This window comes from Anolis carolinensis, chromosome 4 (genome assembly GCF_035594765.1).
Source record: "Anolis carolinensis isolate JA03-04 chromosome 4, rAnoCar3.1.pri, whole genome shotgun sequence".
Classification (NCBI taxonomy): Eukaryota; Metazoa; Chordata; class Lepidosauria; order Squamata; family Dactyloidae; genus Anolis; species Anolis carolinensis.
The window spans coordinates 175,869,030-175,884,722 of record NC_085844.1 but is presented as its reverse complement, the minus strand read 5'-3'; the positions used below and the strand labels follow the sequence as shown (position 1 = coordinate 175,884,722).

The 15,693-nt window shown below is 37.3% G+C and overlaps 2 protein-coding genes across 2 annotated transcripts; one reads left to right on the top strand and one right to left on the bottom strand.

The window, feature by feature from the left end:
* Nucleotides 1–52: 52 nt before the first annotated feature.
* Nucleotides 53–7,887, top strand: dio1 (iodothyronine deiodinase 1). Its single transcript, XM_003220303.4, has 4 exons — nucleotides 53–3,021; nucleotides 5,322–5,465; nucleotides 6,583–6,782; nucleotides 7,267–7,887. The coding sequence occupies exons 1-4, from the start codon at nucleotides 2,592–2,594 to the stop codon at nucleotides 7,330–7,332; spliced, it is 840 nt and encodes a 279-aa protein (XP_003220351.3). The 5' UTR covers nucleotides 53–2,591; the 3' UTR covers nucleotides 7,333–7,887.
* A 129-nt stretch (nucleotides 7,888–8,016) lies between these two features.
* On the bottom strand, nucleotides 8,017–15,693 carry ift25 (intraflagellar transport 25). Its single transcript, XM_003220316.4, has 5 exons — nucleotides 15,427–15,693; nucleotides 12,565–12,671; nucleotides 11,234–11,302; nucleotides 10,214–10,257; nucleotides 8,017–9,023 (listed from the first exon to the last, which is right to left on the bottom strand). The coding sequence occupies exons 1-5, from the start codon at nucleotides 15,522–15,524 to the stop codon at nucleotides 8,925–8,927; spliced, it is 417 nt and encodes a 138-aa protein (XP_003220364.1). The 5' UTR covers nucleotides 15,525–15,693; the 3' UTR covers nucleotides 8,017–8,924.

The following is a 15,693-nucleotide window of genomic DNA, read 5'->3' as shown; positions in this document are numbered from 1 at the left end:
CGTAAAGTCCATACAAACAAAATGTGTGAATAATAATCAGAAACTATAAAATGATCATATGTCAGGGGAAGCTATTTAGGTTGCTTTGCTATTCCATCTTCAAATGTAAATTACTGTAAAAGTCTTAAATCAACCACCATTAAATGGGGGGTCCTTAAGCCAAAGATATAAACATAGCTGGCAATAAATGTTTTTTTGTTGTGTGTGCCTTCAGGTTGTTTCTGAATTATAGCAACCTTAAGGTGACCCTATCATAGTTTTCTTGCCAAGATTTATTTAGAGGGGATTTGCCAGTGCTTTGCTCTGAGGCCAAGAAGCTGTGATTTTTTCAAGGTCACCCAATGGATTTCCATGTTTGAATGGGGATTTGAACTCTATTCTCCAGCACTGTAGTCCAGTGCTCAAGCCACGATGCAACACTGGCTCTGGCAAGAGATGATAGGGAACATTTTCAGTTGAAACAGTAGTCTTTCTTTCAAGTATTACCTTAGATTGAAACCAGCATAATGAAACTTAACATTCGCTAATTACATCACAATGTATGCTTCTCCTTGTTTATTGTTACATGTTAGTGAAGGTACAGACTAATGCAAGGAGTCTCAACCTTTTACATCTGCAGGGCCCATTTTGAAGCAAAGGTTTTTTGTGGAGCCTCAAGACATGTTTATATATTATATTATATGTAATGTATATCAGGCATAGGCCGGGCCAGGGGCAATGGATGGAGAATGTTTGTGTGAACTAATTCACACACTAAGTATATACAAACGGAAATACAGTGTTTAAAAAGAAGAAAAATTGTAAACAACATACACTACAGCATTTCAGTGGAAGACCCCAAAGGGCATCCAGTCCACCCCCTTCTTCCATGCAGGAAAAACACAATAAAAGCACCGCCAACAGATGGCCATCAAGCCTTTTGTATTATTATAATTGTGCAGTTTTCTGACATTGTATATTTCTGCCGCTTCTGTGACTGTTCATTTGTATTTTGATTCTGTAGCCCACTAGTCGATGGATGCCCAGAATCAGCAGCATCCACCGCGATCATTTTTATCCTGGGCAACGACCGAGCCAGTATAGACTTTGTTTTGGTTTGTTTCTCCATAGTGCTAATGGGTTAGGTGCTCTTAGTTCCACTCCTCAACTGAGGCCTCTCTGGCTTAGTTGGACCTGCCGGTAGTTACACTACCGCCAGCACAGCTCTCAGCGTCCTTGGAGCAGTTAAGGCAGGGGGGCCTTAACTGCTCCAAGGAGCCCCCCACCACAACAAGGTGGCATCCATTGAGGGGAACACAACACACCAGACATCATGGTTGTGGAAAAGAAAAAAGTTTGGATTATTGATGTCACCATACGAAGTGACAGTCAAATTGATGAAAAACAACAGGAAAAACTCAGCTGTTGACAAAATTACGATCTGTCACCTGCAAAAGGCCACCTTACTGGGATCTGCATGCATCATTCTAAAATACATCACACAGTCCTAAACACTTGGGAAGTGTTGTGATTTTGTGATATGAAATAAGACTTGTGATTTTGTGATATGAAATCAAGCATATATATATATATCTCATTTGCTGTGTCATACTATGTCTTTGTGTCAATAATAATAATAATAATAATAATAATAGAAACCCTAGAGGCCATCCAATCCAACCTCCTGTCATGCAGAAAAACATAAAGCTTGAGCAGTGGGAGGGAAATAGAATTTTGGAAGCAAAGGAAGAGCAGAAGGGGTCTGGGCAGTGAGAAAAAGTGTCTGGGCAGTAAGGGAGGCGGGAGAGAATGGGTCTGTGCCCTGGGAGGACTCTGCTGCATCTGCTGCTGCTTGAAACAGCTCAAAACTTTAATTTTCCTGCATTTCTCAGGAGAAGGAAAGAGGAGGAGACGGGAAGCAGCCATGGAGCCCCTCACTATCACCCGCAAAGCCCCAAGAGCTCCACAGAGCACAGTTTGAGAACTCCTAGTCTGATGTAATGCACTGCAGAACATTTTAAAAATTGCACAGATTTTAACATATCAAGAATGAATATATTTATCCTTCATATTAAGAACTCCACAAACCTTCAGATATGGAGATCATATGAAGTATAATCACGACAAATCACTGAATAGTACAATGGATTTGGATGACTGTTGAGTTTTGGTTTCAAAGCCTAACAAAGTTGTAAACAAGTAGTTCTCATTCTAGTGCTGCATGGTTCCTATGAGGCTAAAAAAAGAAAGACATTTTGTCTCATTTACTACTGAAGATAAAGATAACTTAAAAAAATAAGTACCAGTACTTGGTGACCAATAAAAATCCTACATAAATCAAGTGAGATCTCCTTACATGAATGGTGTTTCAGTCCATGTATGAAGCAATATGAGTGGGCAAATCTAGAACAGCTTGATTTCTTCGGATTCTGGTTCCAGACAAAAGAGTATATAGACCATAATTCCTGACATATTGAAAATGGCACATGTGATCTGATGAACATTTCACTTAACAGATAATTAAACAGACAAATGTTTACTCTGATGTAATCTCAAAGCCTTAAAAGCCAATAGAAGTAATCACTGCATGTTGAAGATAAACAGGTCTATCAATGATTAACCACCCCATCTTGTTCTTCCCTCTTCCTTTTACTTCAGTTGTAGTTTGGCATTCTGCTTTGCACAACTTTGCCGCTTCTCATTCCAGCAGTATGTTCAAAGCTGGAAGATTGGTGCTAAAGACTTGGCTTCTCTTGCAAGTATGCCTGTCTACTGCTGTGGGTAAACTTTTTATGATCTTGTTTCCAGCGACTGCTAAGAGATATATATTGAAACAGAGCGAGAGGAGTAGCATGGGGAGGAACCCTAATTTTGTCTATGAAAACTGGGGTCCAACTTTCTTCAGCTTCCAGTACTTACTCTTTGTCTTAAAAGTAAAGTGGAAAAGGCTGGAAGACAAGGCACTTCAAGGCTGTCCTGCACCCAACACCCCTGTGGTAGATTTTGATGGGAAAATTCATCACATCCTGGACTTCATGCAAGGTAAATTTTAAAATGATGGGGATTTTTGAAACTTCGCTGCATCATTAGAACATAATCTGAACGGGTTTCAAAATCCCCTTCAGAACATGCTGAGCTTGAATTTCAGCCATGATTTCACAACCCATGATCTCTCAATTTAGAGCCAAAATGTATCAAAACCAGTGTGAACTGTTAGAAACCATCTTAAACAATTATATCTATCTTGTGTGGAGGGCATCATACCCCCATTTTCACCTGTATATGATGAACTGGAAAAATAATTTTCATAAATAACAGTGTATTGATTTTGGTCCTTTAAATGTTTATTCTTATAATTTGCTGTCAGATCTCTGGAGAAAGCAATGGAAAATATTTATATCTGACAATACCACAATCCTAAACACATTCAAGTATGAATATAACATATTCCCAGGTAAATCTTAAAAAGATAACAGCTTGAACCTCAGATGTATTTTAATCGAACATAAAAGTAAATGGAAAAACTCCTCTAAAGCGAAATGTTTGTTAAAGTTCTAGTGTATAAAATTGTGTTGGAGAAGTAAAAACAAATTGTACTTTGCCCTCTCTTCCACCATTCATGAATCATTAAACTATTCTTTTCAGTAGGTAAAATGTAAGAATATTCAGATGGTATCACTGAAACTGGAAACAGTACACCAAGAAACCAAGTATGATATGGCTTCAGAAATCAAAGGGAATGCTCTAGATCGGGGCTTCTTAAACTTTTTTTCCACTGATGGCCCCTTTCTGCCTGAAAAATGTTTACCTGACCCCAGGTTTATAGGTAAAGTATATAACATAGGTAAAAAAAATCAAACACTTACTCATAATAAATCAGCATTTGCAGGGCTTGCTAAATAGGTTGGTTTTCCTTTTTATGAAATACAGCTGAAGCATATTCTGCAGAGTCCAGTGTAAACACCATATGTTGTTGCCAAAAGATTTGTGTAAATGTCTAGGTGGCATTCAGAAATCTTTTACTGTTGCCAAATTTTTCATGATCTGATTTGTGGTTGGAACCCACAGTTTATGATGCCCTATTCTAGATGTAGTGAATCTTAATTACAAAAGTTAAAACATATTCAACAAAAAGTTTTATGACATAGAAAAATTAAAAACAAAAGCATAATAGTTAAGAATGTTAAAAAAAAAAACTAGAATGCATGAAAGCGGTCAGCCTTCAAAGGTATCTGAATACAAAAACTTCCCCCTGAGTACATAAGGATAGCAAGGAGACCACCAGTGTACCTTCTCTAGAAAGGTAGTTGCGAAGCTTGAGAATAGCCCCCCAAAAGGCCCCCTCCTCTGGTTTCACTAAGGTGAGTATGGCAAGACATACAGGAAAGCCCTCCTCAGAAGACCTCAAGATGTGGACAGCTCATGTAAAGCGATCCTTCTTGAGAAATGCAGGGGTTCACAGTAGTACCTTTAGGTAGATTTGTAACTGGTTAATGGATCAGACCCAAAAAATGCTCACCATCATGTACAGATGTGATTAGTGGGATGACATAGAGTTCCTTCCTGGACTTGCTGGTATTCAACCTTGCTGGTATTCAAACAAAATAAATGTTTTGACAATGGGATAAAGGGGAAGATTATCAAATACCAAATTAGGAGGAATTGTTAATATCTCAGAGAACAGAATTCAGATTCAAAATGACCTTAACAGATTTGAGGCCAACAATTCACACAATGATTTTTAGGAGACTATAGTTTAAATTCCCGCTTGTCTATGGAAATCCACTGGGCGACCTTAAGGAAGTTATATGTGAGTCTCATCCGCAAAGGCGTTTTCTCTTTTTGGCCCTGTGGGGGCCACGGACAAAGGGCATTACAACACAGGCAATACAATTTCAGACAATTTCAGTTATTAACGTCACTTTTCATAAGACAGCCCTAATAAAATTGCTGAGAAGTTTTTGTGACTGATCTTAGCCCTAGAAACTATCTATCTGGAATCACATATGCTCTTTCTAACACACAATTCAAAAGCAATAGTGCAGCTATTTACTGGTTTCCTACTTTTATAAACTGTCTACAGGAAGAACAAACATGGAAGCGGACAGAGAAAACATAGGAGAGTTACAAATAGAAGACTAATTTTCTAGACATACCCAAAAACTTATTTAAATGAATTTATGTGGAAATACAACAAAAGCCTTTCCTGGAAGCACTCACTGACCTCTGGAATGTCTACATTTTATGCTGTTTATACAATCAAATCTTAAGTTCCTATATATAGAGGCTTACATGTTACTTTTTGTATCCTCTCACTTCAAAGACTGCTTCATCTTTTGCAGATAACAGGCCTTTAGTCCTAGCATTTGGAAGCTGTACCTGACCTTCATTTATGTTCAGATTTGGAGAGTTCAAGAAGCTTATAGAAGATTTCAGTTTTGCAGCAGATTTCCTTGTGATCTACATTGAAGAAGCCCATGCCTCAGGTGAAGCATAGTTGCTGTAGCTCTCTCTGCACAGTACATGAAGCATATAAACTACAGCAGTGATTCCCAAAGTGGGTGCTACCGCCCTCCAGTGGGTGCTGCAGCGATCCAGGGGGGTGGTGATGGCACCTATTAGGACAAGGGGGCGGGGCCATAGGAGGGGCGGGGCCTCTTCCCTTATCCCCACCTCTGCCATAAATGTGAGGATTTCCTGTCCCAACACTGATCCCTAACTGATGTTCCTGTGGCTCCCGTATGGGATTTTATTTCATTTTGCCCCAGACAACACCGCTCTTTATTAACTGCTGCCTCCACAGACACTCTGTCTGAACTCAAGCTTTACAATATGTAGGTTTCTGTGGTCCAAGTATATAATAGAGAAATGCCTTATAAAATTGAAAATGAACATAGCATCACAGATACAGGATGTCCATCTGTCAGGAAAGTTTTGATTGTGTGTTCCTGCATGTCGGGGTGGTTGTCCCTTGTCCCTTTTGAAATCTATGATTCTAGATTGCTTAATTAATACATATATCTTGACTGAACTCATTCTAACATGCATATCTCATTCTCTCTCATATCCTAAAACTCTAGCTGTCCTCTAGATCTGATCTTAACTCTCCTAACCATGGAGAATCTTAAACCATACTAATTCTTAATTTTAACATACAGCTATCATTCCTGACCCTGTCAAAACACCAGCCTTTTCAAAACCTCTTCAGACATTCCACCAATCACTCACTTCCAACACTGCATTCTCTCGCCTCTTCATGAGGGATCCTTACCTTAAAACATCTACATAGTGCATATAAACCTATATTATATTAATATCTACTAAATGAAAGAACCCACCCCCCCAACAATTCTAGAAAATTATAACTAGGTTATGACCACAGTTAGTGGAGGAACAAAGGTTGCTTAAACCTCTTCCATCCCCAATAGCCCAATGAGGATTGAGTGTTTGCTTTGTGGTTTCAGAATGCTAATTGGAAGGGGGAAACACAGAAAATAGTGTGGGTTTGAATTGAATAGTTAGGATCCTATACATTATTTGGATTGATAAATGTAAATATGAAAACATGCTTTGTAATGTGTTTAACCATACTCTTTGTTTTAGATGGATGGGCTTTTAAGAACAATATTGTTATTAAAAGTCACAGAACTCTCCATGATCGTATGCAAGCTGCAGAGATCCTGCTAAAACAGTACCCCTTATGTTCAGTGGTCATGGATACTATGGAAAACCTGAGTAGCTCAACCTATGCGGCTCTTCCAGAGAGACTTTATGTGCTTCAAGGGGGAAATATTGTCTATAAGGTAACAAGTGTTAAGTAACATAAAGTGACTACAATCATGTATAGCTCTATGTGGATTGGGGAAGCACCCAATTATATTGCCATAGCAAGATATAAAATTAGTAAAGCAGGGTTGAAATCTCTGGACTATTCTTAATATAATCATTTTGCTTCAGGATATGAGGACATAGCCAGATGGTTCTGATCCTACACACTCCTCACAAGGCACAGGATAGTGGTGGTGGGGCCTTCTGTGCATTTCCATGTAATGTCATTTATCCTTTAGGTTCTGTAAGGAAAATAATGCCTACCAATGGCCTACATGAGGAATTGTAATATTTGCGTAATCAGAAAAAAATGAAAATAATAATTGCAGTATCATATTTTCATAAAGTGTAGGAAAAAGATTTCCTTCTCTCTTTCAGTTTTTTCCTGGTTTCTCCCCTACACCCTTCAATCATTTTTCCAGAACTGTTCAGAAAAACACCGTATTTTTCCTTTTACAGGGTGGAGTGGGACCATGGAATTACAATCCACAAGAAGTCCGTGAAGTTTTGGAAAAACTACTTTAAACCTATAAAACAGATGTGGTGCTCACATACATATATGGTCACTTCCTAGTCTGGTTAATTTTCAAAAGTATTAAAATACCTTTAGAAGAAAAACATTTTTGGAGGATAAAGCCGCATTAAACTGGAAAAAATGAGAACTGACATACTATCAACTAAGTGTTCAGCAGTCACAATTTGTCCATAGAGTACAAATATACACATTAAATTAGGCACTGAATAGCTATATTTACATGACTACCCGCAAAATATCAGTCATCTTCGCCTAAGGAATGTATATAAACAACAGTGGCACAATCAGCTGAGAAATAACTGTATGGAAACTTTTTTTAGGGGGCACCTTATCTTCCTATGATCAAATGTAATGCTTTGAATGTCTACTAGCACATAATGGCTTTCTGAATTGAACTGTTGTACTCATTAACTTCATTTTGTTTCTATTTGTATTTATTTATGATAGTCATAGCTTAAAGCATGAAGAGCTGTGGCCTGATTTGGAAAAAATATTGATAGAAACAGGATGCTAAACAATATTAAACTAAGTCAAACTATCTTAAACAGACTGAAGTGGTTGTTTTTGTCTACCATTTAAAAATGGTTGTAGGTGTACACAGAAGTATAGTCCCCATCTGGATAAATATGAATAATAGTGATATGAGTTTGTATTTCTGAAGGAGGAAAAGGGAAGACTGTTTTGCTATTTATTGTGATGCAAGGCTATGTTGAAAATATATTATGATCATGTACATTTTGACAAAAAAAACACTGCTGGTGTAAAAATATTAATCATTACAATAAGAGGTGACCCACCTTTTATTGTAAAAAGCATGGATATTAGCAAGGATCCCTAGTGTTACCAGTGTTTTAATTCATTCACTGAAATGACATTACTTTAGATTGCAAAACTACACATGTATATATCAAAGTACTGTTGAAATTCTGGTCCATTTCAAAAGTAGTTGTCATGTGGTGTGAAAAGCTTTTTTGAAACATCACACATCCAAAACCTACGTAGTTATGTAGTTCAATATAGATGGAACAAATCCCATAGTTATTTGGATTTGAACTATGTATAAAATACAATACTTCCAGGACAGATTGTTCTCTGCAGCTTAAACTATTGTAGTATGAAAACCCTTCAAAGAGGACTTGGTTTACCTGTTTCTATTAAAATTTATTTGAAACAAAATGGATCTTTTATGTATGCTTCATAACTGGACCAGAAGGAACAAAATGCTGGACTGCAGAATTCATTTTCACACAGTTGAAATGATTTCAAATTAAAAGACAGTCAGAAATATTTCTGACATAGAGCAAGTTACATGTTTGCAAATGTTTTCCATTCATATACTTAATCCCTAGATTAGAAAACTAGTGATAGCTAGAAGTGGATCCGTGTTTACAGAAAACACACTATGCTTTCTGCAGAAGAATCCTATTTATTATACAAACAATAATTTAAAAATGCTGAACAACAGAAAAATACTCTAATAAAAACAAACAAAACATTATTTATAAAACATATTATAAATGTATTACACAATGCAATGTTATTACTGTGTTGCAGAAATAATATTTAAGTTTGAAATAAAATATCAAGCTATTACGTCTGCTATTACCCTATGCACTGATACAAAAGCATCGAAAGCGGACAAAATTATGAATCTCAGATATGAAGCTTGCATCTCTGGAAACTGTTAAAAGAAAAACAATCATATTAATATCAATGTTATAAAATTCTGAGCACAATTTAGTCGCGTAAAAATGTTTAATATCCATTTCAACGGGGCTGGCTTAAGCATATTTTTAATTTTTGAGGATTCCGGTGCTCTTATAAATGCTAAAGACAGAGAATACAATCTGTAACATCTTGAAACATGATGTTAAGTAACAAAAATTAGCTGGTGATCTGTATGATTGAGGTCAGTCTTTAAACGTTTTAAAAATCAGTTTTAAGTTCCAAAAAACTGAGATGTCATTAATTATAAATGGAAAATTTTTGCACATTACAGAAGCCGAAACCCTAAACAAACTAGCTAAGAAGTAAATTCAGTTGAGTTTTGGAAAATATTAATCATTTATGTCTGAGTAAATAATATACTTTTGATATCACTGCATGTATCTCAAACTATCAAAAAAGCTAGTCAAGACGGAAATCAGTAATCCCAAACAGTAACTGTCAGCATTCCTTAATTTTAGACATATGGAATAATCTACATTTTAGCTATCCAGTGTAATATATGGACATATGCACAAACACAAAGATACCTCTATAGCAGGGGTTCTCAAACTTTTTCAGTTGCAGAGCCCTTTTTAAAGCAAAAGTTTATTGTGGAGCCCCAAGAAACGTTTATATATTTTATTATATATTATAGTATATATAACACATTTATATCAGGCATGGGCAGACTTTTTGACCAACATAAACTTTAACAGTATTTCAATGGAAAACCCCAAGGGCCATACAGTCCAATCCCCTTCTGCCATGCAGGAAAAGCACAATCAAAACACCCCCTAAGTGGTGAGAGGGAAAAGGGATTTTGGAAGCAAGCAAAACAAGGGGGAAAGGTTATGGGCATTGAGGAAAAAAGGTTTTTGAGGGTGGGGGAAGGGAGGAAAAAAGGCTTTTGAGGGCAAGTGAGGGGAGGGAAAAAGGCTTTTTGGGGCAAGGAACGCCATGGGGAAAGGCTTTTGGCGGCAAGGAGGACAAGAGGAAGAGTAGGAAAGAGAAGGGAAAGCTTGGAGAAGGAACGAACCGTGGAGCCCCTCAGTATGCTTCGTCGATGGAGCACACTGAGAATTACTGTTAGATACAGTTCATTTTTTAAAATTGCTGACACATTTCTCCCTATTTATTGTATATATTGCATTGCTATATACTTACAGAGAATTCTTCAATTTGAAGCTCTCCCTCTGTAGACTGCAACTCTAGATTTAAAAAAATAATCAAAAAAGTGGGTATATGACATATAGTTTGTCTTATAAATTTGAGAACCTAGAGAAGAATAAAGCAATCTACTTCTAGTGGAAAATTAAATGCTCAGTGAAATCTACAGGTAGTTTGTTACTGGTTTCATTGGAGCCAGTACTTAATTACGTTAAAAAAAACTTTAAATGTATTTGCTTCTCCTGAAAGTATTTATCCAGAGTTTAAAAGCTTCCTGTCAAAGCCCATTGCCCTAACTTTTTCCATCAAGTGAGTAGCAATTAGGATTGAGATATTTTTAACAGTGGCCCTCTATGCATGGACAAGCCTTCCCAAATGAAAACAAGATGCACTGACTCTTTCATTATTCAGAAAATAATCATTGCAAAGAACCTGTAAAGCATGTAGTAAGGCTATTATCTAATTGTTACATGAATTGAATAATTGACTAGTAACTTAGACCCCTTCCTCACAACTGAATAAAATCCTACATTTTCTGCTTTGAACTGGAATACATGGCAGTGTGGACTCACATAACCCACTTCAATGCAGATATTGTGGAATTTTCTGCCTTGATATTCTGGGTTATATGGCTGTGTGGAAGGATCCTTAGTTAATTAGTGTAAGAGGCATACACTCTTATACTACGAAAGATGTTGTGAATTAGTTGCTGTTTCCAATTCTTACTCATCTGTTCCAATCCACTCACAATCCAATCATATATGTGCACACTAATTCAATCTGAGTTTGATCAGATTCAATCAAATGTTTGTCCAACAAGTACATATGACTGCCATTTAAGGTCTACATTCAATTGTTAATTCCTATTAGAGAATATCCTTCAAATTAATAAATAAAATATGTAGTTCCATCTGTTAAATGAGTCTACTCCAGTTGGGAATGACAAGCAGAATAAAGCCCTAATGTATATCATATAATGACCTATTTGACCTCAGCTATTATATTAAGTACAATTACCTTTTTGAATGCAGAGTTCAAAATCAACTGGCTCTTTCGACATGCTTTTTTCAATCCGTAATGTTTGCACTAGAGGTAGTAATTTAAAAAATATATATCAGTTATACCTTCAGCTATCTTGCTCTTTTAAAAATCAATTACAAAATAGTACTTACAGAAGACTAAATTCTCAATATTCATGAAAATATGAGCTACAAAACTATTAAGTGACATAAAGTGATACATCTGAAGGTTCACCTACATTGTAGTATGAATGCAGTTTGATTCCATTTTAACTGCCATGGCTCAATGATACGAAACCTTGGGATTTGTAGTTTTACAAGGCCTTTAGCCTTTCCTGCCAAAGAGGAATGGGGCCTCACCAAATCCCATTTTCAGGTGTACTTTACTTATGCCTATTCAAGGAAGGTTAACACCACATGCAAAGAAAATAATCAAATTGGTGCAAAATGCAGCTGCCCGGCTCCTTGCGGGAGTCCCGGAAAGATGCCACATAACACCAATCTTACGGCACCTGCACTGGTTACCAATTGAGCACCGGATCACTTTCAAAGTGATGGTGCTTACCTTCAAGGCCTTACATGGTCCAGGGCCGATGTACCTGAGGGACCGCCTCACCCCCTACAAACCCCAGAGATCCCTCCGTTCTGAGGACCAAGACCTGCTGGAAGTCCCCAGTTTTAAGACCTTGTGTCTAACTGCAACTAGACGCAGAGCCTTTTCAGTAGTGGCGCCATCTCTGTGGAACACCTTGCCATCTGAAGTCCGTGCCTTGCGGGACTTGTTGGCCTTCCGCAGGGCATGTAAGACACACCTGTTTCGGCAGGCTTTTGAGTTCTGTTGCTGATGTTTTAAAAGGTGCTTTTAGGATGTTTTTAAGATGTTTTTTTTAAAGATGTTTTTAAAATGTTTTTTAAATTGTTGATTTTAGCCGGTTTTTGTAAGCCGCTCCGAGCCCTAGGGGAGTGGCGGCATATAAGTTTGAAAAATAAATATAAATAAATAAATAAATAACAAGGACACACACTTACAACTACTTTCTAAATCGTTTTGATAAAAGTATAATTTACAGCAAGAATTATTTTAACTTTCAGTTGTGATTATTTTTTTCCTTGGGTATTAAAATAGATATGAAAAGTTTACAAGTATTAATTAATGTAGGTCAAGGCCTGAATTAATTATTTTATGAAAATGAGAGCTATTTCTCAATGTACAATTAAAACACAAGTGCTCATTTCCTGATATAAAGTTAACTATATTCTAGAAGTATAAAGCAAATCTAATACATATTGTAGGTACAACACTAAATATTGCAGTATAATATAACTTACCTAAATAGCACTGGATTGTGAGCTTGTTTATGGTTACACATTTATTTAAAGAAATAATAAATTCTTGTGGAAACATTCCAGTTGTTGCCCAAAATGTGTCAGATCGTCTAGTAAAACAAAGTGAAATACCCCTTATAAATGTATAATGTTAGATGCATATTTACAGACATATCTGCCACACATAAAGTTTGTAGATAGAAAAATGTAGAAAAATAAAGATATCCAACATACTGTTTTAAAATTAATACCGTGTGGGTGGACCCATACAATAATAACACCCCACTTTATCTCTCCCAAAGAGGACTCAAAGCAGCTTGACATAAAAACATTAGAATAGAATTTAAAATATACAAATATGCAAACACTAAAACAGCACTAAAAATCACAGTTAAACTCCATCAAAACATTTTCAAAGTTAAAAACCACAGCAGTGGTTCAATGAGGTTACACTGCATTAGAAGACTCTATATTGACCATGTAATACAGCTTCAAACTTCATTCTATGGCAATGTAGATTGGGCCTATGTCTATTTACTAACAAATAGATCAAGTGACTAAATTGGGACTTATTCCTACCTATTTAGAACTGGCAAAAAGACCTCTGAGTACCCTCGACCCAGGCTTTGACCTGCCAACTTTTTGATTAGCAAGATTTATTGCAGCTGGTGGTTAACCTGCTGTGCTAAAGCCCGTTCCCCATCATATTATTAGTATGATAGCTAACAGTCCATCTTCAAACCACACTGAATAGAATTAAGTTATTCCATTTTGACTGTACACAGATAAAGTCCTTAACCAATAAAGGATTTTTTTGTGTGCAAGTTAGTCTTCTGATATAATTTGTCATTTTTATTCCTATGGCGGCTAACGTATGCTTATATATGTCTAGATCCCACTGTGTTTATTGCATCCTATTTTCAAGTAATTGGGACGTCATGCCACCAGAAGGCTCTCAACCTACTGCCCTGCCCCTTTAAGGTTCTGAAGGGGCAGAGCTTAGCCTTGGCTTGTACTAGCGTTGAAATGGCTGTTATTTTTGTCAGTTAGGATTTGTCAGTTAGCGCTTAGTTCTGGAAGGAAGCATAGGAAGGTAGAAGGTGCGCAGAAATTCACGTCAGGTCGGAATGTTATTAACTGAAGACATATCTGAACTGTATTAATTCAAGTCACATCAGAATTGTATTCAAATTAGATTAAAGAGCCGTATAATACAGTGATACATAAAGTCATGTCAACATTGTATTAAAGTCAGTGCAAAGATAATAGAATCCAGTCATGTCGGGACTTTATGGTGTATGGCAATAACCATCCAGAACTGCATAGACTTCAAAGGTTTCGTTTCCTTATAGAGACTTTATAGCGGCAACCAAGACGAAGAGAAGTTCAATTTGTCTATTAATAAAACATTTTGATTTGCCAAATATAGTCTCTGATCTGTCCTTTGTGCTACGGTGCCTTCCAGTTCTTTTAGTTAAGCACGGAGACAGAACAGGACTGCAACCTCAACTTATAATATATAAATCAGAGAATATAATCCTGATAATAAAATGTATTGATATTTATATTTATCTTTCTCTCTCTCTCTCTCTCTCTCTCTCTCTCTATATATATATATATATATATATATAATGTGGCACTTTATTATGGAGTAAACAGCAAAACCACTGAACCCACACCACATTTGGCCACAAAAGTCATAGTCATCCAAGGTATGTCTTTCAATCAAAAAAATCTAGAAAAATAGTCCAAATTACAGAGGATGAGAAAGAGCCATTCTCCCACTAACTGCCAGTTAGAAAGGTAAGCTCTGCTGCCTTTAGCCCCCCCCCGCCTGCCTTTAGGCCGTGCCCCTTTCGTATCCTAGCAACACCCTCAGCCAAAATGGTACCCAGGGCAGAGGAAGAGTGCACTTAGGCCTCATCCACACTGCACTATAAAATACAAATTATCCAATTTGAACTGGATTATATGGCAGTGTAGACTCAAGGCCCTTCCACACAGCTATATTACCCAGGATGCCAAGGCAGATAATCCACAGTATCTGATTTGAACTGGATTATCCTGAGTCGATACTGCCATATTATCCAGTTCAGTGTGGATTTTATACAGCTGTATAGAAGGGGCCTCATATAATCCAGTTCTAAGCAGATAATATAAAATTATAAATATAATATGTAACAATTACTGTGGTATAATAATACAGAACAATATAATCTCTAAAATCAGGACAGTAAATAAAGAGCAACACTCTGAAAGCAGGGAAATTGGGAATTCCAGAAAGGAAACAATCAGGGCCTGCTAACACCTCCCAACAAAGGATTCCCCCAGGCAGGAAACAGCCAGGCTTTGAAGCTGCAAGGCCATTAACTGCTAATCAAGGTGGCTAATTGCAGCATTCATACCTGCCACACCGAGACTATTAATTGCTATTCAAACTGGCCAACCAAGGATTCCGCAAGGTAGAAAGACAACAGTTCTTTCTCCCACCCTAAACCCCACTTGTCTAGTTTCCAACAGACTTCACAACGTTTGACGATGCCTGCCATAGATGCAGGAGAAACATCAGGAGAGAATGCTTCTGGAGCATGGCCATACAAACTCAACCCAGTGATTCCGGCCATGAAAGTCTTCGACAATACAATAATTTTATTTACTAGGGTAACAATAACATTGACAAAACGAACTATATATTATGGGGAAAGCATCTTGAGTAAAGATCATATGTATTCGGATTCTAACTTTGAGGAAACGAAAATTCAGCCTCCGTGGAAGGCATGGCCAAGCAATAGGGTCGCCATAAGTGAGACATTTTCTGAACTGAAGGCACACAGCAAACAACTTCTGCTCAGGATCAAACCTTACCCGTCAATGATATTTTCGGGGGGAAATTTTTCATCACTGGACGTTGCCAATACAACTTCAGCTCCTTCCGAGCGGAGGCAATAGTCTGTAAACTTCATCTCGCCTTCCTCTCACTCTTCATACAGGTTTGCCTAGAACGAGTCCCTCACTTCATCCATCCGCCCTGAGAGTTGCTCGGTTGCTTAGCAACCCTTGCGGACCCGGAAAGGAAGGACAGGAAGAGGCGGGACTATCTCGCTCAAGGTGCGGAAGAGGATTTCCAGTCAG